General features: G+C 44.1%; 2 protein-coding genes across 14 annotated transcripts in view; both read left to right on the top strand.

The window, feature by feature from the left end:
• Window positions 1–10,250, top strand: part of CNGA3 (cyclic nucleotide gated channel subunit alpha 3) — a 73,804-nt gene extending 63,554 nt beyond the window's left edge. For all 3 annotated transcript variants that reach the window (XM_053890618.1, XM_053890617.1, XM_053890616.1), the window contains exons 6-9: window positions 499–570; window positions 1,901–2,008; window positions 4,262–4,368; window positions 7,155–10,250. In XM_053890618.1, coding sequence (XP_053746593.1) covers window positions 499–570; window positions 1,901–2,008; window positions 4,262–4,368; window positions 7,155–8,566 — 1,699 coding nt within the window. In that variant the 3' untranslated portion in view covers window positions 8,567–10,250. The remainder of the gene's footprint in view (window positions 1–498; window positions 571–1,900; window positions 2,009–4,261; window positions 4,369–7,154) is intronic.
• A 9,888-nt stretch (window positions 10,251–20,138) lies between these two features.
• Window positions 20,139–25,325, top strand: part of INPP4A (inositol polyphosphate-4-phosphatase type I A) — a 155,970-nt gene continuing 150,783 nt past the window's right edge. For 5 of the 11 annotated variants that reach the window (XR_008417817.1, XM_053890609.1, XM_019458377.2 and 2 more), the window contains exon 1: window positions 20,140–20,381. The gene's annotated coding sequence lies outside the window, so the exon portion shown is untranslated. Of the gene's footprint in view, window positions 20,382–25,325 lie in introns of all 11 variants that reach the window. The other 6 variants (XM_053890605.1, XM_053890608.1, XM_019457883.2 and 3 more) reach the window with 2 other exon arrangements.

The following is a 25,325-nucleotide window of genomic DNA, read 5'->3' as shown; positions in this document are numbered from 1 at the left end:
CCCTTTTCCTCCCTGGCTTCTCATCAAGGGCCAGCCTTTCATTTGATACACAGATGGGTTTTAAGAACAGCCAACAAGCCATATCCTTCCGTTCAGAACAAAAAACCTTTACATGTGACTTCCAAAACTGAGTGACTTTTCCTCCCTAAATGTGTGGATCTGGGTTCATTTCCCATTACCTCAAAATGGTCTCAAGCTCTTTGTGACTTCCTAGAGGCTCATGAAATTGGGTCAGAATTGCAGAACATCAGCCACTATGTATACTTTGATGTGTATATACAATGTATGCTTTAATGGGGCAGTTCACCTGGGGGGGGGTTCACCTCACTCCTCAGGAATAATAGTAACAAAATCAGTAGCCTCCTGTCATCCCACCATGCTAGAAATATCCATTTCCTACACCACACCCTCTCCTCCATGTCGCTGTTGCCTACCCTCTCCACTGCGGTAGCATCCTTGGCATAGGAAAATTGCTAAATGTCACCCTGTATCATCCAGTGACAAGGCGAAAAAGGAGGAGAAAGAGAAAAAGGAAGAAGAGAAAAAGAAAAACAGCACAAAACAAGAGGAGTAAGTACTGAGAAGAGCTGCCTCCAAAGAGAGGGTGTGTGGTCATAGCAGGCTTGATCCCTGTATCGGTCCTGTGAGTCTGAGAGCCTTGCTGTCAGGCCTTAGTGTGGGCCCTTGGAGAAGGGCTGCCTAGGGCTGCGGGAGCAGAGTTGGACCCAGGTGGGGATCAGGCTTCCTGAGATGGTGTGAGGGGCCCACTCACTCTGCAGGGAGAGTCCTGCCCCAGCTCTGAGCACCTGGAGGGGGCTTATAGGTAAAGAGGGTTGTCTGCAGCCTTGGGTGAGCAATTAGGGGCTGTCCCTGGGAGACTCCTCCTGTGCTCACCCACCCCTCCCCCGCCCCCACCCCACATTCTGGTTGCCTGTCTGCACAGTCGGGGTAAGCTGAAGCCTAATCCTGGGCACTAGAAAATACTATATTCATAAACTTTACTCCACACGCAGGGGTGGTGTGCATTGGGAACATTCCAGAGACATGTCAGTGAGCTGTTGATCTTGTACCTGCTGAGTCAAAGCAAAGGTGGAAGGCATGCCGGTGTCTCCTCTGGGGCATGGGAGCAGCTCCGCAGGCCTGGGCCAGCACGTGGGACATATGGGGTGGGGGAGAAGACACATGGAGCCAAAGAAAAAGAAGAATCTCCAGTACCATCTAGAACCTCTAATCCTCAGAAAATCCTGACAATAAAAACAGAAAGCACCCTAAGCTATTGCTTCCTTCAGTGTTGGCCCACATAACCTAGAAGATTCCCAGGCTAGTTGTTTTTGATGGGAGAATGGCTCCAAGTGCTCGAAAATGTCTTCAGGTCATCTGCTCAAATGCAGTTAGCAAGTCAGAGACTCCCTCGGGAATGCTACAGGGCTCCCAAATGCAGTCCAGAGAGAAGCCGCCTCAGAACCACCGGGCAGTGTTTAAATGTACATTTTCAGGCCCCGGTCCTGGGCGGGGGCGTGTCTGAGTGGGCCCTGGGAATCAGCGTTTCACAGAACTCCCCCCAGATGGTTCCAACATTACCATGCGGCATTTTATTCTCAGCACGCTGAAGGATGTAGATGATACCACAGGCACATGGGAAATCATCACCATGATTTTATTGTCAACCGTGGCTTCCTAGGAAGCTGAGCTAGGAGGGAAGGACCTCCAGAGTCTGCCTTCTCCAAGCCTGTCCCCTCCAGTGAGGCGACACCCCATGTGACCCCCTGAGACTGACAGGACCTGCGTCTCAAGTTTAGCCTGCAGTTGCCCTAGGGTCTCTAGGCTAATCCAGGTCTCTAAGACCCTCCAATGCTGTGATTTTCAACACACTGCACTGTTCGTGTGTCGGTGTTTCCAGAAACAAGAAGGACACCATGGTGATGGACCCCTCCAGCAACGTGTACTACCACTGGCTGACGGTCATCGCCCTGCCTGTCTTCTATAACTGGTGTCTGCTGGTATGCAGGTAGGGGATGGGGCAGTGTCTCCACATGGGCAGGGGGAGGGGTAGAGGGGCAGGGAGGGGTGAGGGCAGCCAGGCCTCAAGACAGAGCTCTGAGTCCCACTCAGGGGGCTGGATTTCTGGTCCCCACACAGCCACCATCCAACTGAGTGTCCCCATTTCTCCATCTATAAGGAGGCTCTAAAAGAAGACCACCAGAGTTCTCTGAAGCACTGGTGGGGGCCTCTGCTTGCTAGGGACAGCAAGGGTCCGGTCACCTCGGGGCCTTCTTAATTTGGCTGTAGGAGGAAGATGCAGGGCCGAGTAGCTACTCTTCTGAGGGGAAGGGGGGGGGGCATTCCTGAGCAGCCTGCAAGACAAGGATGCAGGGGAGGTCACAGTTCTCTGACTGTAAGCTTTGGGCTGTGGGCCTCCCCCAAGCAAGTTGCAGGGCTGGGATGCAAGCTGCTGCTCTTATGAGGGCAGCCAGGGCCTTTCAGGTGCTCCTGAGAAGGCCCACAGGACAGAGATGCAGGGTGAGGGTACACAGGGGCTTCAGGAAATTCCTTGCAAATGTACTTGTGAGATGCAGGGGCAAGTTATTGTTCTTCTGGGGAGAAGTGGAGGCTGTGGAACTTTTATAAACAAACTGTAGGAGGCAGGTGCAGGGTGAGCTGCTAACTCCCCTAATAAGGGGTCAGGGGAGTGAGGGTTTAGGGTCCCCTATGAAATCTGTGTTTTGGGAATACAGGAGCAAGATGCTGCTTCTCTGAGGGGGAGCTGGGGGCTTGGGCTTTTCTGAGCAAACCTACAGGATGGGGATGCCAAGGGGCTATGTTCTTCTGAAGGCAAACAGGACCTTTGAGCATCCCTGATTAAGCTGCAGGACAGAGATGCAGCTCCCTGTGGGCAAGGGGCTTTGGGGCATTGCTGAGAAAGTCTCTAGGAGAGAGATGTAGGGATACCTTGTTTCTCCTCTGATGGGGTTGGCAGGAGTCTGTGTGGCATTTCTGAGTAAGGTACAGGGCATGGAGGCAGGGGCAACAGGCCACGTTTCCTAAATGGTGGGCTTTTGAGCCTTCCTGTGCAAGCCCAGGAGGCAGGCATACAGGGGCGGGCAGCGGCTCTTCCCGGGGTGGGCGGGGCTTGGGCGCTTTGCACAACGAGGATGAGGCTAGGGCGGGGCCTGGGCTTTCTGTAGGGGGAGGGGGAGGCTAGGCTCCTGAGGGGCGGGGCTTGGGCGTTCTGCAAGGGGAGGGTGAGAAGGCTACCCTTCTGAAGGGGTCAGGGCTTTGGGAAGTTTCAGAGCAAGCGTTTGGGGGACAGAGAGATAAGCGGCTGCTCTTCTGGAAGTACATGAAAGGCTTTGGGACTTTTCCAAGCAAGCTTTAGGGCAGGATAAGGGGAAGCTGCTACTCACTGAGAGTAAGTGAGGGGGTTGGGGGCCCTTTCAGGCAGGCCTTTAGGACAAGGATGCAGGCTGACGTGCAGGGAAGGTAGGGGGGCTTTGGGACAATCCTGAGCAAGCCTGCAAGACAGCCGCTGCTTCTGTGAGGATGGGGAGGAGACCTACTACTGAGTGTAAGAGGGGGCTTTGGGGATTATCTGCATAAGGGGGGCATCTCCTGCTGTTCTGAAGGTAAGTGTGGGAATGAGAAAGGGGAGAACTTGGGACCCCTCCTAGCCTGCCTGCGGGATGGGGATCCGTGGGCGAGCTGCTTCTGTGCAAGCTAGGCTCAGGGGCTGCAGGGACACTGCTATTCTGAGGAGGCAGCAGGGGGCTCCCGTTGCTGAGTAAGCTGCAGGGTGGGGACACAGGAGCTGGCTGCTGCTCTTTTGAGGTGAAGAGGGCGTTTGGGGGTATAGTCTGTATGAGAAATAGTGAGCATAAAGATCTAGAAAATAGAAAATATTTACTGGCTGGTTTGGTTGTTCATGTCTGAGCAATTCTTAGACCCTAGGAAGGGCAAGTGCTCAATCTCTTCACATGACTCCACCAGTGAGGCCTAGAAAAACTTCCCTTCCTGGGATCTCAATGCTTACTGTTGAGAGGCGACAAGGGCCCACTCTTTGGGGTCCATCCCAGCTCTTCGCAGGAGCTCTGTGACCTTTGGGACAGAAAAGCTTCTCAGAGCTGGGTCTCCTCATCCGAGTCTGGGGTGATGACACTGGGGCACGAACCCTGCAGGCAGGGCTGATACCAAGATGAAGGCACAGAGCTGGTCCCTGTGTTGGACCCAGCCCCAGACACACCCACTCCTTCCCTCGCGTGTTTAGGGCCTGTTTCGATGAGCTGCAGTCTGACCACGTGATGCTGTGGCTGGTCCTGGACTACTCGGCAGATGTCCTCTATGGCTTGGATCTGCTGGTGCGAGCTCGGACAGGTGAGTGGGCCCAGGCCCAGGGAATTCTCATGGCCAGGCCACAGATTGACTTTGTGCATCAGGAGGGGGACCACAGGGACCACAGGGCAGGTTCAGGAGATCCAAAGTGGTGAACATTACCTACCTCTGACCACAAGGGCCCAGGCAGGTCTGAGGATGTACCAACGGTGAGGGCGTGGTACCGCCTCAAGCTCTCTCTACAACGACTCTTTAGCAGAGGTCAGGATACCTGGGTTTTGGTCTTTGCTATGCCAACAAACTGTGTGACCTTGAGCAAGTCAAGCTGTCTCTCTGGGCCTCATTTGTATGACCTGTGAAATAAGACCATCATCTCTCAAAGGACGCTTCCAGCAGTGACCATTCAATATCGCAGGAAACAGGAGGGAGAGCTCTGTCGATCTTGGAGTTCTTTTCCTGGACAGTCAGAGGATCCAGGACATGTTACTCCATGGCTTTTAGATATATGGAGGAATAAAATTGGAAACAGGGCCCAGGTGAATGATGACCTCTCTCAGATCGCCTCTGGTTGTGAGTGGAGGCTAAAATCCCTTAAGCTCCAAGCTGTTCATTCTTGGGGCACCTTTTTCTGACCTGCACAAAGACATCACATCAGCTGGCAGAGGCCCAGCTTGCCATTCTCAAGATTTTTGAGCTAGAAACCAGGCCATAGTTGTCAATACAAATACCACCAGATCCCAGCAGCAAGCCTCTGTGTGGCTTCACAGTGTACAAAACATTTCAAGTACATCTTGTTTTCTTATTAGAACCGCTGCATGAGACAAAAAACACAGGTGTGGTTATTTCCATCTTGCTGATTGAGAAACCGAGGCCCAGCAGCACCTGGGTGGCTCAGTCAGTTGAGCATCCAAGTCTTGATTTCAGCTCAGGTCATGTTCCCAGGGTTGGAGAATCGAGCCCTACATCACCACTCTGAGGATGGAGCCTGCTTGGAATTCTCTCTCCCTCTCCCTCTGCCCCTCTCCCTAACTCACACTCTCTCTATAAAATTAAAATAAATTGAATTGAATTGAATTGAATTGAATTGAATTGAATTAAAAAATATAGAAACTGAGGCCCAGAGACACTGAGTGACTGGCCTAAACTCCACAATCACTACTTCACAGGGCCAGACTGGCAACCCTGCTTCCACGTGGTGCCCAGTACCATAATCGAGAAGATCTCTAATATGCAGCTTGAGGCTTGTGTGGGTAACTTAGACAGTCCTTGTGGCCTGCCACTTCATGGTCACATAAGCCTACCAAGACACAGGAGCTCCGTGGGTGGCCCTACTCACTGAGCCACCTATCTCTATTTCAACCAAGTTTCAGTGGGACAAGTTACCTGCACTCGGACAGTGATCCTACCCCTTTTTGTGCTTGGGTACTATCCCTGGCAATCTGAGATTCAGCAGAAACCCTCATGGGGAAGGCAGGTAGGCACAGAAACCAAATGGCCGTGGATCATACTCCAAGGGGAAACATCTTCAGAATTGAGAAAAGATATTATTAAGAAAGTAGTGAGGAGCCCCAAGGCACTAGGAGTGCCACATAGTAATGTAAGTACTCAATAAACACAAGGGTAACCAAAGAATGAAACAGGGAATGGGGGACTGGGAAGCAGGGTGGCCCTACCATGTGACAGCAGACTTAAGGTTTGCTTTTCACAGGGGGCAATCCTACCTCCATCTAGCCCTCAAGTGTGGCCCTGGTTCCAGCAGCATCACCCAGACCTTGTTAAGAGGTAGACCTCGGACCTACGGAACCAACTTTGGGAACAGCCCAGCACTCTGGATTTTACAGAGTCCTCAGTATAATTCTGATGCTTACCAAAATCGAAAAAAACCCCATGCATTATATTATTCTCTCTACTTTTGTTCATGTTTGAAAATGTTTTAAAAAAAAAAAGAGGAAAGAATGCAAATCTCTGCCTATTTGATTGATTTCACCAGTAATAACGCCTAGTGACTCCCCAGTGTCCAGCTCAGCTCCAGTCTGATTCTTTGGGGGTGGATCTCAGCTTCATATGTTTTCAGAGCTCCTTGGATGACAGTAATGTGCAGGCAGAAAGAACTACTGCTTCCCTAGGCAATGTTTTTAAAAGACAGGTCCTGCCCCATTAGGGACGGGTGAAATCAGTTTGATTGGCCATGACCTATGCTCTTAAAATTTGTATCATTAGTATTTTCCAAACCTACACAAAATCAGAGACAGTAGGATCATGAATCCCCACGTACCTTCACTCAGCTTCGACAGTTACCAATATTTTGCTAATGTTTCATCTACCTCCCCACACCCTTTTCTTGGCTGGAGTATTTTAAAGCCAACCTTGGACCACTTTTAACATGTTATCTCTAACTTTAAAGGATGCATCTTTAGAATACAACATCCAGGGGCTCCTGGCTGGCTCAGTCAGAAGAGCATGTGACTCTTGATCTTGGGGTCATGAGTTCAAGCCCCACATTGGGTATAGAGATTACTTAAATAAATAAACTATATTTATATATATATATAAAATATATATGTAGATATAAAACACCAGTCCACATTCAAATTTACCCAATTAATCTACATTTTTAACTGAATAAACAGGCTAGGACATCATAGACTAGAAAACATCAGAGTATATTTTCATAGTAATGGGTAAATGTGGCTTTTGAAATTTTTTCTGTTATGTATGTATAACTACATCTTATTTAGTCAAGGTGTATATCTTTCTATGGGCTATGGTTTAAAAAAAAAAAATAGCAGCCTCTTCCATGCCCAAGTGACTTCCATCTTTTTCTTCAGGCTTCCTTGAGCAAGGCTTGATGGTCAAGGATGCACAGAGGCTGTGGAAGCATTACACAAAGACCGTGCACTTCAAGCTGGACATGTTGTCCCTGGTCCCCACAGACCTGGCTTATTTTAAGTTGGGTGTAAACTACCCAGAGCTGAGGTTCAACCGCCTACTGAAGCTTGCCCGGCTCTTTGAGTTCTTTGACCGCACAGAGACAAGGACCAACTACCCTAATTTATTCAGGATTGGGAACTTGGTCTTATACATCCTCATCATTATCCACTGGAATGCCTGCATCTACTTTGCCATTTCCAAGTTCATTGGTTTTGGGACAGATTCCTGGGTCTATCCAAACATCTCAAACCCAGAGTATGGGCGCCTCTCTAGGAAGTACATTTACAGTCTCTATTGGTCCACCTTGACCCTGACTACCATCGGAGAGACCCCACCCCCTGTGAAGGATGAGGAGTATCTGTTTGTGGTCATAGACTTCCTAGTGGGAGTCTTGATTTTTGCCACCATTGTCGGCAATGTGGGATCCATGATCTCAAACATGAATGCTTCACGGGCCGAGTTCCAGTCCAAGATTGACTCCATTAAGCAGTATATGCAATTCCGCAAGGTGACCAAGGACCTGGAGACACGGGTGATCCGGTGGTTTGACTACTTGTGGGCAAACAAGAAGACAGTGGATGAGAAGGAGGTGCTCAAGAGTCTCCCAGACAAGCTGAAGGCCGAGATCGCCATCAACGTGCACCTGGACACTCTGAGGAAGGTCCGCATCTTCCAAGACTGCGAGGCGGGGCTGCTGGTGGAGCTTGTGCTCAAGCTGCGGCCCGCAGTGTTCAGCCCAGGGGATTACATCTGCAAGAAGGGAGACATTGGGAGGGAGATGTACATCATCAAGGAGGGCAAGCTGGCTGTCGTGGCCGACGATGGGATCACCCAGTTCGTGGTCCTCAGTGATGGGAGTTACTTTGGGGAAATCAGCATCTTAAACATTAAGGGAAGCAAGGCGGGGAACCGCAGGACAGCCAACATCAGGAGCATTGGTTACTCAGACCTGTTCTGCCTTTCCAAAGATGATTTGATGGAGGCTCTCACTGAATATCCAGAAGCCAAGAAAGCTCTGGAGGAGAAGGGACGGCAGATCCTGATGAAGGACAACCTGATTGACGAGGACGTGGCCAAGGCTGGGGCGGACCCCAAGGATATTGAGGAGAAGGTAGAGCACCTGGAGTCCTCCCTGGACACCCTGCAGACCAGGTTTGCACGGCTCCTGGCCGAGTACAATGCCACCCAGATGAAAGTGAAGCAGCGTCTCAGTCACCTGGAAAGCCAGGTGAAGATGTGTGGAAACGACCTTCTGTCTGATGGGGGTGCTCCTGGGGATGCTGCAAAAGCAGAGACCAAACAAGAGTGAAATGCAGGTGTCCATCTCCTGCTTCCCGGAGTCAGCCATCCGTGTGATGCATTGTGGCCGCAGCTGCACAGCCCAGGACTCGGCAGGGTTGCATTCCAGTTCTCCTTACCCTTTGCAACTGTGTGGCCCTGAGAGAGAGCCTCAGTTTCCTCATCTAGAAAGGGGGACTCATGTCAGCCCCACTGAAGTGGGAGGTTACTGTGATGTCCACATGGAACACTGCATAAGGCAGGACTTTGTATAATGTGAGGTGTCCCCAATCCACGCATATGAAAGTGTGGGCACAGAACTCTTATTTTTTTAATCCACGAGGAATTTTGAGACTTTTGAACTTTATTTTCTTGTAAATGGAAGATTATTTAGTCATCTACCCCTTCTCGCACCCCACTCCACCAGCTTCTCATAAGGGAGATGTAACAGAAGCTAGAAGTGCAATGTGGGATCTCAAATCCATCCTTACACGAGACAGTTTGGGGCACATTTCTGAATCTGGTTTCTCCTCATGTACTCTTTGGGACCCTCAAAATCCTGGCCGTTGGTCATGCTATGATAAGCACAAGGGATGAAGCCAGGTCACCCCATTTGAGGTCACTTTGAGCCTACGAAGCAAATCCAGACTCCCCGCCATCCAGCCCCTGTGAAACTGGAATCTGTTTAGAAAATATTTTGATGAGAGAAAGAGACATCTCCTAACTCACCAAAGGATTTAAAGACAGCCTCTCCCCTCGTTCCTCAGTCAGGAACAGGGACAGCCTGTTCTGGCTTGAGGAGGAGAATTATGCTCTGGGAGAGCCTTTCAGGTGGAAGGTTGGAATGGGGTCCTGGGTCAAGCAAAGCTGACAACTAGAATTTTTAGAAGATCGGACCCTTAGGCCATATCTTTGCAAACTGCCCCTCCTCTCAAAGAAGCAGCCTCACTCTCCCTTGGAATTCTACCCCGAGGCAAAGCTCTCAGCTAGCAGGAAGTGTGCACAGTGAAGGACCTAGCTTTTTTCCTTTTTTAATCTGGTAAATAGAATTCCATTACCATCATACAAGGTATTTCTGTATTTGGGTTCTATGATTGCGAATTATAACCTTAATGGTCCACTTAAATACATATTGTAAATTACCCAAAGGTGAGTCATTTTTCTGTTGCAGAGAAGTTATATGTACAGGTTTTCCTTCTCTGTCTCCTCCTTCCCTCCCTCCCTCCTTTCTTCTTTCCTCCTTTCCTCTCTCTCTCTCTCTCTCTCTCCCTCCTTTCCTTCCCTCTCCCTGTCCCTCCCTCCCTCTCTTCCTCCCTTCCTTCTTTCTCTTCCAACTTCTCCTCTTCTCAGAAAACAATGCCCCATTTTGCTTTGGGAACTTCAAAACCTTTGTGGTCTGATGTTATAATCCATATGCTATATAACTGGACCCTAATGTAGTTCATACAAAAGGTGCTACATTTTCAAGTATGTATTTTGGATTTATATGAGTCTCTTCTGATTTTTATTATGGATCATGTGACCATTTTTAACTTTCTAAAATGAATTTAAAAGGACTATTAAAGGAAGATGTGATCCAAGCCCATATCATCAGCAAACTGTAACTAACAATGTATTCTCCAAATGCATATATTTTAAAAAGCCTTAACTATTAATTATGCCTATGTTTATATTTGCACAAGAAAAATAGAGACCTGGATTTAAAAAATATTGAATGAGTCTTGCTTCATATTTTGTCATAAGGGAAGATTCGGTTCTAGATATGTGTCTAGGGCAGTGAGCCTACCTTCCCCAGGAAAACAGGCACTGGTGAATAGGGGACAGTGCACACTCCACGTGAAGGGAGCCAGAAACAGGTGAGACAATGCAACCAAAGCTGCAACACTTGTCAGAGGAAATAAGTCAAACCATTCAAATATATAAGAAGTGGGTCTCAGGTAGATGCTAAATTTCCTGGTATCAATTGTCCATCGGGGACATTTAGGCAGTTTGGAAAGGCATGAGTGGGCAGGAAGCTGTAGGCATGTCCCTGTTAAGCATGTCTCCAGATTCTTCCACTGCTTATGCCCAAGGAATTTAGGTGGTAAGTTAGAATGTGGGTTTTGGGGATTCAGGCCTGAGCTTGTTCAAGTCACAGCACTGCCACTCAGGCAAGTTACTTTCCTTTTCTGGGCCTCACTTTCCTTAACTGAGAAGTGGGAAGGTTACTGCCCACCTCACCTCACAGGGAATGATCCTGTGAATAAACTTTCAAATAACATAACAGGCATGGCCTGTGAAACTCCTTGGGTGCAGAAAACATCACATTGTTTTCCTTGAGAGATAAATGAATATGGTATCATCTAGTTAATCTCAAGCTGCCAAGATTGTTGGGAGGTGGAATCTTGGGCTGTTTTCAGGACTCCTATTCACTGTCTTGGAATCTGAGACAGCCACTCATGTTCTTATAGTCACTGTGGCTGCTGACTGGAGGCCATCCTTCTTGCTGTACTGGGTTCAGCCACAGGGAGCTATGCTGGGAGATAGCTTTGTGCCTTTTGTGGGAGTCTAAGCTCATGGAAGTGTGTGTGTGTGTGTGTGTGTGTGTGTGTGTGTGTGTGTGGAGAGAGAGAGAGAGTATCCCTGAGACAGGAAAGGAAGAAAATATTGGTGAGCACTCCTCCAGGTATGGAGGGATGCAGGCTTCCTGGCAGAAGTCCAGGGACATGGGAGGCAGCAAGATCTCAGAGGAGAAGACTGAACTTTGGCTTTGGGGAACCCAACCTGGCCAAGATCCCAGTGTGTCAAGCTTGGAAAGTCCCAAAGCTGCCAGATAGCAAGGAACCACACAGAGTTAGACAAAGGGTATCTTGTCAGTAACCAGGATAAAAAATGTCTGAAGATATTCGTAACTCAACTAATTTATCAAGACAGATGCCTGCTCCATTGCCCTGAAGCATTGGCCCTCAGAGATCTGATGTACCAGCTATCAAAATTCAACAGGGCCCGGGATCTGTCATAGCTTTATCAGGCAAACTCTGGTCCATCTGAGACCCTTCTTCCAGGAATTTATCAAGTAGAAGCCAAGGCAGCTTCCTTCTCTGGGCCTCAGGGCCATTAGTATTACTCCAAGGAAGGAAAGGTGAAAAACAAACTAATGAACAAAGTGGAAAATAAAATTCTCCTTTGAAGTGCAGGGGGTGACTTTTGTCTAGTAAAGTGAAGATGCTCATACCTGTGACCTAGCAACCCTACTTCTGGCTCTATATTACGGGAAAATTTTCACATATGTGTGCCCAGAGGCACGTACAAATGCTTATTGCATCGGTTTTTAATAGAAAAAAGGAAATAGCCTAAATACCAGAATCTAAGAACAAATTAGGAAAAATATGTTAGGTATTTCACCAAAGAGAATTTAATAGAGGGAATTAATCAAATAGACATCAGGGGGCTGAGAGAGCAGAAAAGGAGTACTGAGCTTATCCGGAAAGAGTACTGCAGAAAATAGCCATTACCCTTAGGGCTAGGGGAGCAAAAGAGAAAGGGTGCTCGGAGAAGAGCGCCTCAGAGCTGCAACCCAGACCTTTGAAGAGGGGGTGCTGCTGGCTGTTACTGGTAATTTAGGAACTCAGAGGAGTTTGGCAAACATAGGACTTTGGACATTTTCTGAAAGGGGGCATTGAATGGTGAGACTGGTTCTGGGGAGTCCCAAAAGAAGTTCCCAAAGGAGGCTGGATCCAACTGCCACTGCCAGGATAATCTGCCACAACTATGGCTACCTAAGCAGGACAGCAGGCAAACAGAAAGAAAGTCCCTTCACCCCTCCCCCTTCCTTCCAATCTTCCTCAGTTGTTGCCTAGTAGACAATTCTAGGAACGTGAAGACAGAGAAGAAGGAGGTCTTGGACTTCACAGACAGAATGTCTTCTACAGACTGGAAGCCCTACCTCAGATGTACTTAGACTAGGTGGTAAAGACCCTCTCTCCACTGACTGTTGTCTGGAAGCCTTCCATCAAAGATTTTTTCCTTTGTCCTGAAGCTTTTTCCTTTTGAGAATGCAGAAATCCCTGAGAAAAGACAAGATGGAAACAAGGGAAAGTAACACTTCTCAAGCATCTGTGCAAAGGCATTGCTCTTTGTGCTAAAGCATAAATTTCCTCAGCTAATGACTGCTTCCTGTTGGGGGAAACTTTTCACTTTCTTTTTCTCTAGGCATGTATTCTTTTAATATAATCAACATCATGTATCAATTGATTTTTTACAAATGCACACTCATTCTGCAAAGCAGTTTATGAATTGCTTTCCTAAAATTCATTTATTAGAAAGGCTAAATCCAAGAAATGAGCAATGCCAAATGTTGTCAAGGATGTGAAGCACCAAGAATTCTCATTCGTTGTCTGGTAGGTATGCAAAATGGTACAGCTACTTTGAAAAACAACTTGGTATATTTTATAAAGTTAAAAATACAAATAACATATGATTACAAAGGGGGCACAGGGGAAAGTTTAGAGTAATGTGTGGTATTGAGGTGGTGGGTATAAGATTGTATCCATGTGTCCAAACTTATAGAACTGAACATCACAAAGAGTGAACTTCATGCAAATTTTAAAATATCAAACAGGATGTGGTACAGTCCCAGGATGAAAAAGAAAATTGTGACAAATTAATTTAACTGCATTAAAAAATATGATGTGACCTCACTAAGGGATTTAGGGTAAAATGATGACCTAAGTAATTTTTGGTCAGAATAAGTTCTCCAACTTTGTTAATCCTTTTCAAGATTGTTTTGGTTATCCTGGACCCCTTCCAATCGCAGGCGGCTGGGATTTTGATTAGGATTGCATTGGATTACAGATCCATTGGGGGAGATAGTGCCATCTTATAACTATGGAGTCTTCTGATCCATAAATGCAGGATGTCTTTCCATTTACTTAGGTTTTCTTTATTTCTTTGAACAATGTTTTGGATTTTCAGATACAAGTCTTGGACTCCTTTTGTTAAATATATTCCTAAGTATTTTATTTCTCTTGATGCTATATTGAAAGGGGTTGTTTTCTGAATATCCTATTTGGATTAGTCATTGCTAGTTTATAAAGAATATTGATCTTGTATCCTGCATCCTTTTTGATCTGGTTTATTCTAATTCTTTTAAGTGGATTCTTTAGGCTTTTCTATACATAAGATCATGTTACCCACAAATAGAAATGGTTTTACTTTTTCCTTTTCAGTGTGAATGCCTTTATTTTTTATTTTTTCCTTGCGTACCTGCTCTAGCTAGAATCTCCAGTACAATGTTGCATGGATGTGGTGGGAGACATCCTTATCTTCTTGCTCCTGGTCTTAGGGGTAAAGCATTCAGTCTTTCATCAAGTATAATGTTAACTGTGGTTTTTCAAAAATACTCTTTATCAGCTTAAAGAAATTCTCTTCTATACCTTGTTTGCTGTGTTTCGGGTGTTGAATTTGGTTAAATAATTTTTCTTCCTTTAATGAAATAATCATGTGTTTTTTGTCTTTTATTAATATAGTATATTACCTTAATTGATTTTTAGATATTAAAGTAACCATGGATTCCTGGAGTAAATTCCACTTGGTCATGGTGTATAACCTTTTCCCTATGTTACTAGACTCAGTGTGTTAGCATATTTTTTTGGAGGATTTTTAAAATCTATATTCATAAGAGATATTGAGAATTATTATTCTGATGTCTATGTCTTGTTTTAGTATGAGCAATACAGGCCTCATAGAGTTTGGAACTTTTTTCCTCCTCTTCTAATTTCTGTAAGAGTTTGTAAAGGATTCTTTAAATAGTTGTTAAAATTCATTAGTGGAGATATCTGGGCCTGAGGATTTTTTTAATGGAATGTTTTAAAGTTACTAATTCATTTTTTATCTTTTGGTGGTTATAAGTCTATGCAGGTTTTCTATCTCTTTTATTTCTTTAATTTTATTTTCAGTTATTTTGAGAGATAAAGAGAGCAAGTGAGGGAGGGGCAGAGAGAGAGAACAGAATACCAAGCAGGCTCCATGCTCTCAGCTCAGAATCTGATGTGGGGCTCGAACTCACGAGCCACCATGAGATCATGACCTGAGCCGAAATCAAGGGATCAAGAATCAGATGCTTAACTGACTGAACCACCCAGGTATCAAGCAAACTTTCTCTTTCTTTTGAGTCTGTTTTATTTGTTTGTTTCTTTCTAGGAATTCTTCATATGGTCTAAGTTATACAGTTTGTTGAAATAAATTGTTCAGAGTTTCCTTTGTAATGATTATTTATGGAAGGTCAGTAGTGATGGCTCCTTTCTCTTTCCTTATTTTAATAATTTGAACCTTTTCTCTTCCTTTTTCTTGGTCAGACTAGCTAAAAGTTTGTCAGAATTGTTAATATTTTTAAAGAACCAACTTTTGGTTTTATTGATTTTTCTGTACTGTTTTTCCACTTGTATTTCATTTGTTTCCATTCTAATCTTTATTATTTCCTTTTTTTCCTTTTGGTTTTGTTATTTTTCTAGTTTCTAAAGGAGAAAAGTTAGGTTATTCATTTTAGATCTTTCTTCCTTTTTAATATAGGTGTTTGTAGCCATAAAATTTCCTCTAAGCACTGCTTTAGCTGCATCCCAAAAGTATTGGTATGTTGAGTTTTTATTTTAATTTTTCTTAAAATATTTTCTCACTTTCCTTTTGAGTTCTTTTTTGACCCCTATGTTATTAAGGGCTGTATTGTTTAATTTACACCTACCTATAATTTCTTTCTGCTCTTGGTTTTTATTCTAATACCATTGTGATCAGAGAACATACTACGTGTGACTTCAATCCTTTTTAACTTACTGAGTTTTCTTAATGGCCTGCCACATATTCTATCCTGGAGAAAGTTTCATGTATAACTGAGAAGTATGTATGTGTGCTCTGATACTGTCGGGTGAAGTATTCTATAGATACCTGTTACGGCTAGTTGGTTTGTAATGTTGTTCAAGTCTTCTATTTCCTTGTTGATCTTCTGCCTCATTGTTTTATCCATCATTAAAAGTTGAGTATTGACATTTTCAATTATTTTTATTACATTGTCCATTTCTTAAATTCTGTCAGTTTTGCCTCATGTGTTTGGGTCTCTTTTGTGGATGCATGATCCTTCTAATTATAATATCTTTCTGATGGATTGACCCTCTTATAAAATGTTCCTCTTTGTTTATTGTTTTGTTTGGTTTTGAGGTTTATTTTGTCTGATATTTGTGTAATCACTGAAGCACTTTGTTGGTTAGTGTTTCCGTGTTATACTTTTGTCCATTATTTTACCTTCAACCTCCTTATACTTTTGAATTTTAAGTTTGTTTCTGTAGACAGCACATGGTTGGATTTTTTTTAAAAACGCTTCTGCCAATCTCTGCCTCTTGATTGGAATGTTGAGTTTATTTACATTTAATATGACTTGTGATAAGGTAGGACTTATGTCTGCATTTTGCTATTCGTTTTCTATACTATATCTTACATCTCTTTTGTTCTTCTCTTCCTATTACTATTACTGTCTTCTTTTGTGAATAGTTATGTTCTAGTATACTATTTTAATTCCTTTTCTTTTAATCGGTAGCTGTATCTATATCTGTATCTGTTTATACCTATGCCTAGTGTTTGTCCTGGGAATTATCATTTTAATTTAAAACAATCTAGTTGGCATTAATACTAACTTAATTTCAGTGGTATACACAAACTTTGCTCCAATCAAGCAGTTTCTCCCACTCCTTTATGCTATTATTGTCATACACATTATATCTTTTTCATATTATGATACCATCAACACAGATTATATTGTTGTTTTATGTAGTTGTCTTTTTAAAAAAATATATTTATTTATTTCAGAGAGAGCGAGAGAGAGACAGACAGAGCATGAGCAGGGGAGGGGCAGAGACAGAGGGAGACACAGAATCTGAAGCAAGCTCCAGGCTCTGAGCTGTTAGCACAGAGCCTGATGCAGGGCTCGAACCTACAAACCAGGAGATCATGACCTGAGCCGAAGTTGGATGCTTAACCGACTGAGCCACCCGGGCGCCCCTTATGTAGTTGTCTTTTAAGTCAGAAAGAAGAGTGTCAGAAATTAACTTTTATCTTGCATTTGCCTTTAGTTTTTATTCCTTTGTGTGATTTTGAGTTACTCTCCAGTATCCTTTCAGTTTTAGTATTTCCTGTAGAGTGAGTCTGCTAGCAATGAATTATCAGATTTTTGTTTGAGAATATCTTAATTTCTCCTTCAAGTTTTTTAAATTTTATTTTAGAGAGAGGGTGTGTGAGTGGGGGAGAGGGGCAGAGGGCGACAGAGAGAGAATCCCAAGTAGGTTCCACACTCAGCATAGAGCCTAATGCAGGCTCGATCCCATGACCCTGGAATCACACGACACTTAAAACAATATAATATGGCAATTCTAGAAATCATTTTTCCTTCTACCTCAAGGTTTGTTGTTACTTTTTGTTTGTTTAGTGACTCTCTTGGAATAATTCTCTAAAGTCTGTATTCTTTGTAATTTTTAGCCACTGAAATCATTGCTTGGCTAGCTTAATGATTTGCTAATGATTAGACAAGGATATTCTCAAATGCTGGAACCAGTATGTCTTCCTGTCTTTATGGACAGCTGTGTGTGTATGTTGAGGCATGTCTTCAATGCTTAGGCAGGCACTCTACAGTTCTGCCTCAGCCTTCTTCTTGTTTGCCCAAAGCCTCAAAGTCTGCCGAAAGTGAGAAATTATGGTCTTCTCAAGTCTTTCCTGGACATGCGTACATGTCCACATGTCCTATTAGAGTCCCAGAATCTAAAGATTCTAGAATCTTCTCAGAAGTATGTCAGATCTTTCTGAAGTTCCCCAAGGGATAGCAATGCCTGATTATTTCCTTTTAAGATTTTTGGTCAGTCTTTTGTTAGCTCCAACTGGTGTCATTACCTTAGCCAGCTGCAGTGTTAGACAATTGCTGCTGGTTGCTTTTACCAAATGCCCTGTGCACAGGACTATTTGTGGAGAGTAAGCTCTCAGTCAAGTCAGTTAAAGACAAGCCCTGAGAATGGAGCTTTACCTGTGAGCTGCCATACCAGTCAAATAGTGCATGTCTCTGGAGATAGGACTTTTTGAGGTGCTCCAAATACCTTTGTCCCCTCCAGTGGCTGCTAGGCTACTGGTTTTCACAGCTCTTATGACAGCAGGGCTGTTGGTTTTCAAGGCTACATATATTCTCTAATGAAAACATATATAAACGTAAACATGTTTAGTGGCCCAAAAAGAAATTCTTAAGTTGGTTGGTTCTAGTCCCCAAAATAACACTGTTCAGCTCTTAATTATCATGTGTAAATTATCTAAATCAGCTTCTTTATTTGTATATAGGTTATCTAGGTCCATGTGTTTATCAGAATCCCCTGGAGGGCTTGTCAACATACAAATTGCTCTGAAAGGTCCCACTTTCAGAGTTTCTGATTTAGCAGGTCTAGGATGGGCCTGGGATCTTGTGTTTCTAGTAAGTACTGAGAGGATGTTAGTGCTGCTGGTTAGGGACCTAAAGGGAATGCATAGCACCGTATTTACTAACAAGCTTGGTTCCCTTTTCACTTGATAATGTTCACTCTACAGTGGAATTGGGGCCCCATTCCTTGTCACACTGAAGCATGGTTCTTCTGCTTTTAAGACTATCCCAAATTACATACTGGCTAATTGGCAAATGTTTATCAGAAGCCCGATCCTCATTCAGTGTTTGTTACTACACTAAATGAATGAATTGTTGAAATTGCACTGATGTCTATCTTTAAATGTTTGTGAATTTATATTTGTTTCTTTTTTTAAAGCTTATGATTGAAAAATGCTCTTGGTTTGATTAAAGCTTGTATGGCCATAGGGTTGTCCGAATACTTTTAAGACCACTTTTGAGATGGAAAGGGAATCCTATTAATACTTTTGCTGGATAAAAGTTGTAAACTGGGGCTGTTCCGGGTAAACCAGGGATATTGGTCACCCTAATTTTAGAAAATAAGTTATAAAAACATTTTTGCATTTCCACAAGTTTATTTGGCTTTCTTGGCTTTAATTTTATACTAGGGTTAAGTATAATATATTTTCTTTTTCATATAAATTCTTTTTCAGAAGAGAAGTAATATAAAAAGTCAGTAAAAAAATTGAACGTTAAAAATAGTTTTATATTTATTTTTATTCCAAATTATTGCCTGCATTTGGTTTTTGGTGACACAGGGAGGCTTAGATCTAATTCTATTTAAAAAAATTTTTTTTGTAACGTTTATTTATTTTTGAGACAGAGAGAGACAGAGCATGAATGGGGGAGGGTCAGAGAGAGAGGGAGACACAGAATCCGAAACAGACTCCAGGCTCTGAGCTGTCAGCGCAGAGTCTGATGCAGGGCTCGAACCTGCAAACCAGGAGATCATGACTTGAGCCGAACAGACACTTAACCGACTGAGCCACCCAGGCGCCCCTAGATCTAAATCTAAATGAGATTACAGAACTTGTCCTTATTTCATTTTTATTTCTAACAAGTTATGTCTTTTCTTTTAAAAGCAAATTATAAATGCTTGCTTTTACACTGGAGGGATGTGAACTCTGATAAGTGCTCTGGCTTTTTGATTTAAAATAGTTTCCATTAAAATTTTTTTAAGGATAATTTTTTCTGATAAAATTTAAAGACTTCAAAATAAAATACATGCTTATAGTTAGTCTGGGATTTACCCTTGCTCAAGCAGAAATATTTAAGGTTTAAAAAAAATTTTTTTAATGTTTATTTTTGAGAGAGACAGAGCATGAGTGGGGTAGGGGGCAGGTGGGAGAGAGGGAGAGAGGGAGAGAGGGAGAGAGGGAGAGAGGGAGAGAGGGAGAGAGAGAGAGAGAGAGAGAGAGAGAGAGAGAGAATTCAAAGCGGGCTCCAGGCTCTGAACTGTTAGCACAGAGCCCGCAGGAACCCAACCCTGAGATCATGACCTGAGCCAAAGTCGGACTCTTAACCAAGACTGAGTCACCCAGGCGCCCCATAAGTTTAATTAAAGTCATATTAAAATGGAAAAGTTCTTCCAAAACTTTTATTTTCCATATTGTTTTCCTATGAAAACACAGGACTTTGGGGGAGAAGCGTAAGGAGCTGATATTTGGTGAGAGTCTATAAATGAATATTCATACAGTTATGCCAGAACAGGTCTGCAAGGATGTTAGTAGTTTCTCTCTTCTTTTTGCTTATCTGTATTTTCAAAGTATGATTTTAATTTTTGCTGGGTTGAATGTTCCATTTCCTAAATGTCTCCTAGGGATTGCCTACACTTGCACCACGCGAAGCGCGCTCACCACTGGGGCAAAGGGCCAGAACATTTCACCCGGTCTTCTGATGTGTCAGGGCCTCACAAGGCTCAGTCTATGCGAGGGCGAAAATGCCATCATCCGATTAAGTCCAGAAGTTCAAGAACTCCTTGCAGGCGATTCAGTCCCAGTTGAGAGTGGGGTCTTGCGGGAACCTAGGAGTTCAACCCAGCGCGAGGCGCTCGGACGCCAGGACTCCTTGCTCCACCGCCTGCCAGGCGGACCCGGTGGGTGGGGCGGCCCGGCCGGGGCTCGCGGAGCGCGCATGCGCGGCGAGGGGGCGGGGCCGGGGCGGGGCTACGCGCAACCTCCGGAGCAGCAGCAGTGGCGGCGGCGGCGGCAGCGGAGTTCGGGCTGCGTCTGGGGCGGCGGGTTCGCGGCCGACCTGGGCAGGAGAACCAGCACGTAGAGCCGGGCCGCGGCCCGCGACTTGGCGACCAAGCAGCGGCGCTGCTGCTGCAGGGCTTGGGCGCGCGGCCTGGCGGGACTGAGGACGTCGGGGCTGCAGGGCACGGGCGCCGCGGGCCGGGGCGCGCCAGGTAGGTGGGCCAGGCTGGGCTGGGGGCGACGCGGCTGCGGTGAGCTGCCGGGCGCAATGATGCACCCGGCGGGGCGGGGCGCGGCGCGCATCCTGATACCGGGGTGCTGGACTGGGAGGGCGCCCGCGGTTGTCATGGAGATCCCACAGCCTTGTGGTTCACCGGCGGTTGCGTCTTTGGAGAACAATCCAAGCCTGGCCGACCCCTAACTGGGAGACCCGGGCAGTCTCCTGCTGAGGGGAGTGCGGGGCTGGAGCGGGAGATGGGGAGCCGGGATGCAGGACGCGGCGACTCCGAGGCCATGTCTTGGCTCTTGCTTAGATCTAGTGACTTCAGACGCTGAAGGCCTTTCTGTGCATTGGGTGTAAACAGAACCGGGTAAAAATAAGCATGCATCTCAATGTAGGACATCTGGTCTCCCCGTCCTCTCAACTCTTCCCTTTTCTGCCTGCCCATAGTCCCCCGATATTTCTGGCATCTTTGCTTTTTGTATGTTAATTTTTTCTGGCAGTGCTAGTCAGTTAATTGAGGCCTGAGAAATTTGCAGAGATCTGTGACCGTCTCTTGAAAAGCCAATCATGAACATGTAGGCCATAGAAGATTGAGACACTCAAAATGTCAAAAGTAAATTTATGTCTTTGTGGGCGAAGGGAGCGGGGATGGGTTTGCTTTCCCTCGGTCTTGTCGCCTGCCCTCTGACATTACATAATGTTGTGTTCCTCCTGCCCCGAGTTCATCCATAATAACAGATCATGAAAATATTTCTCTGGCTAAGAAAGAAGTATAGGCAGTTGTAAAGCCCATTTTCTTGTCTTTTGCTTTGCCACTGAATGTGTTTTTGTTGGGAGGCTGCTTAAGAGTAGAATGCCCATAGCACATCTAAACCAAGGGATTTGGGGGTGGGGTGGCCCTTTGAATGTTGCGATGAAATTCTGCCTGATTCATCTTGGTTCACAGTGGATTGTGTGGACTGTGGGCAAGCCAGTGGGATTGAGGCCTGAACAGGCTGACTTGGGTGTGAATCCTGGATCTTTCACTTGCTAACTCTGGTTCTCAATTTTCTCACCTCTAAAAGGTGAGAACAGAACCTGCTTTGCCATTTGTTTTGGAATGGAGATACTGTTGGCATTGGTAAATGCACATAGAATAGCTGTAGGTTGTCCTAGAAGTAAACTGAATTTCTCATTGGTTGAAGACAGGCTTTCTTTAAGAGGAATTTTGTTTTTGGATCTAGGTCCTTCGCTTTGGGGATTTTTGCTAGAATGTTTACTCCTGGAAGATGGAATCCGTTGGTTTCTCTGAAGAAAATGAATGATGGTGCCCACGTGGGAAGGCCAGTGTGATCTGTTGGAGGGCTGCTGTCAGAAGACAGTGATGCTGTCCCAGGGGTGGTTATTGCATGTGAATAGAGATCCACAAGGCCTCATTCCCTGTGGTGTCTTGTAAACACACCCCTGTAACAACAAGCCACAGTTACTGGGAGGATGTGCCCTGAAGATAGGGCTTAAATGAAAGGACGCCCGACAGATGCAGAGGGAAGGGAAGGCTGTATTTATTTCTCCTGGGCTCAGCAGTAGATTTGGCTCTGCTGATTCTAGTGGCTGCTCTACTTCTGTTTTTCATTAAGCTTATGACATCTCAGTGTTTATCTGCTTTAGACTCTGAAGTCAAGGGTAGACATTACATTTTATTCCATTGTTTGGGAAACTGGATATTTTCTTGTATTGCTGTTAAACTGAATATTAGGATTTTTAAAAAAAAGTTGCTTTCAGGAAAGGAGGAATAAAATAATATACACAAGAGCTTGTTGTAAACTGTAAAGCACCACAGAGGTGGGGAAGAGGTCAGAGGTCAGAACTACTGACCCTGCAAGTCCCTTTAGCCAGCGGCCTACCTGGGAACATCCTGCTCAGCCTGCAAACCTGTAAATGCAGCTGAGGATTGGAACGGAAAGGCACATGGGACCAGCTGACCCCTGACCCCGACCTCACAGCATCTCAAGAATCCAGTAAGACAGAGGGATGTGGAGACTTTGGACCAAGGTTGGTCTTAGCTTCTTATGAAAAACTCCTTTATTGATTACGTATTCCACGAAAGTCCTCATAGTATTATCAGCTACTCATGGTATCAGGATGCTTTGACTTTCACGGAGGAGAAAATAGCACAAATCTGCAGGGAAGAAGGCTTGATTATGTGGTTGCTTCTTTTGTAGATTAATGAGCTGGTCTTGAGAGATCCTTCAAAACATATTTTTCTAGTGTCCTGGAACAAAAGCTCTGTGAGGAGAGCATATTCTGGGGAGACCAATATTAACACCAAAGCAGGCCTCCTTTATTTTGTCTGTGCTTTTAAGGAAAATGCCATCATGCATCTAATTCCCAGGAGTTTACCTGTATTTCTATACATATGCACCCCTTGCTCTCTTTAAATTGTTTAAAAAGTATTATTTCAGATTTACTGAGGAGTTGCAAGAATAATCCAAAGAATTCCCAGATAAACTTTACCCACATTCTCCAAATGTTGACATTTACTACATTCGCCTTATTCTTCTCTCATGTTTGTGTGTGATTCCTTTTTTCTGAACTGTTTAATGGTAACCTGCAGACTTGATACTCTTTTACCTCTAAATACTTTATTATGTATATCTTAAAAACAAGGACATTCTCTTACATAACAACAGCACAGTTATTAAACATTAGGAAATTAAACATTGATACAATGCTATTATTTAATATATAGGTCTTTTTCAGATCTTGCCAATAGCTCCAATAATGTCCTTTAGAGAAAAAAAAAATCCAAGATTATACATTATGTCAAATTGTGCTCTCTCTTTAGTTTGCTTTCATCTGGAACAGTTACTGAATCTTTCTTTGTAGTCCATGACATTGACATTTTTGAAGACTGCTACCTATTTTGTGGATAAAGTCTCCCAATTTGGGTTTGCCTGCAGTTTCCTTGTGATTAGATTCGGATTATGCACTTTTGGCAGGACTAGCACAGGGGTGACCCTGCAGTGATCTCAGCGTGTCCTATCAGAAGGAGGCATATGCTGTTGATTAGTCCCATTCACTGGTCAGGTTAACTTTGATCACTTGGTTAACGTGGTGTCTGCCAAGTTCCCTTACAGAAAAGTTACCATTTTCCCATTGTATTTAATATGTATCTGGTAGTAAGATAACTTGAGACTCTGTGATTATACTGTTACTCCTCATATTCTGACTCACTAGTTTTCGAATCCATTGATGATTCTTACCTGAACCAGTTATTCTGGCTGACAGATGGTGATTTTTCTTTGTCTTCTCTCCTCTTCTTTTTTTTAATGTTTATTTATTTATTTTGAGAGAGAGAGAGAGAGAGAGAGAATCCCAAGTTCTGAGCTGATTAGCGTGGAGCCCAACTTGAGGCTTGATCTCATGAACCATGAACGGCAATCAAGGGTTGGATGCGTAACCAGTGAGCCACCCAGGTGCCTCAGATGGTGAATTTTCTAATTCCGTATTTCTTTCTATACTTACCAGTTGGAATTATACTGCAAGGAAGAACATTTATTTCTTCCTTGTTTATCCTTTGATTTATACCTCTGCACTCATGAATTCCAGCTTTATGCAATAGATTATAGTCTCTTACGCTCATTATTCATCTTGTTGCTTAAATTATCCCGGACTTGGCTTGTAGGAGCCCCTTATGTCCTTTTGACATACCCTCATCCTTCTTTGAGGACTTCTTTACTCTCTGGTACAAAACCCTCAAGACTCAGCTTATACTTTCCAGCCTTGGAATTAGCCATTTCTCCAAAGAGTCTTGGTATTTAAATGGTATTTATGTATTTATGAATGGTATTTAAAAACCAAGATCTGGATCCTAGGCGTGCTCATTGCTACTGAGGTGTTGCTGCCTCTAGGCCTGTTTAGTGAACGTATTGCTCTCATTTACATATTACACAAAATTTTCTCTGATTTGCATTTTAAATTTAATGCTATGTCACTGTGTCCTGGAGATCTGTATTTACAGACATTAAAATATTTTTTTTGGTCTGTATTCCAGAATATGGGTTTATCACAATTTATTGAACTATCCTTTATCAGTGGACACTTAGGTTATTCCCAATGTCCTGCTCTAAAAGTAGTGGAGAATCTGTGAATCAAATCATTGTTAATACTCGCTAATATTTCCATCTTCTAGCTCCCTAGAAGTAGGATTTCTGGGTCAAAGAGTAATTTTAAATGGAGAGCTTTGCCAAATTGCCCCCACTTCCAGGAGGCTTTCACGTTGTACTCCTTCCATTAGGGTGTGAAACTATTTCTTTTTAACTCTGCCAATACTGAGTATAAATCTTGTCAATTTTTGCCGATCTAATGGGTAAAGAAGGCATTATTACTTTACATTTCTCAAATTACCAAAAATATTGAAAACCTTCTTGTGCTAGCTTATACTTTTGCTTCTATGAATTACCTGTGCATATCGTTTGCCCACTTTTTTCTCATTAGGTTCTTCTTTATATTGCTGAATTGTGGAAGTTACTGTAACTTTAGACTTTATTTTTGGCAGCCTTAGAAGTCTCCTTTAAGGATGATCCATTTTTCATTCGAGAGGACAAGGAAACTACCATTTTCTGAGCCCCCCCTACATCCCAGGCTCTGGGCCGAGTATTTATTTATATACATTCCCTGCAAGTCCTGTGGGAAGTTGAGCTGTGGTGTTGAGAAAGCTTAGTGAGGTGTGGTTAAGGTATCCACCTAAAAATGGTTGTAAGAGCTTGAACTGGGACTCAAACCCAGGTCTCTCTGGATCTCATGCCATTTCCATTAAAGCATATAGCTTCCTGCACAGGATTTGAAAATAATTGCTGTACTTTATTGTATCAATGTAGGACCGGGAATTCATTACTTGGAGCCTCCAATATCAGTAATTTCTATTTCTAATATTTTGATTTGTAAGTAAGGA

The sequence above is a fragment of the Panthera pardus genome, unplaced genomic scaffold (assembly GCF_024362965.1).
Source record: "Panthera pardus isolate Hobbes unplaced genomic scaffold, ASM2436296v1 HiC_scaffold_25, whole genome shotgun sequence".
Taxonomy (NCBI): Eukaryota; Metazoa; Chordata; class Mammalia; order Carnivora; family Felidae; genus Panthera; species Panthera pardus.
Note: the sequence above shows the minus strand (reverse complement) of the source record. Positions and strands in the feature narration are given on the sequence as shown.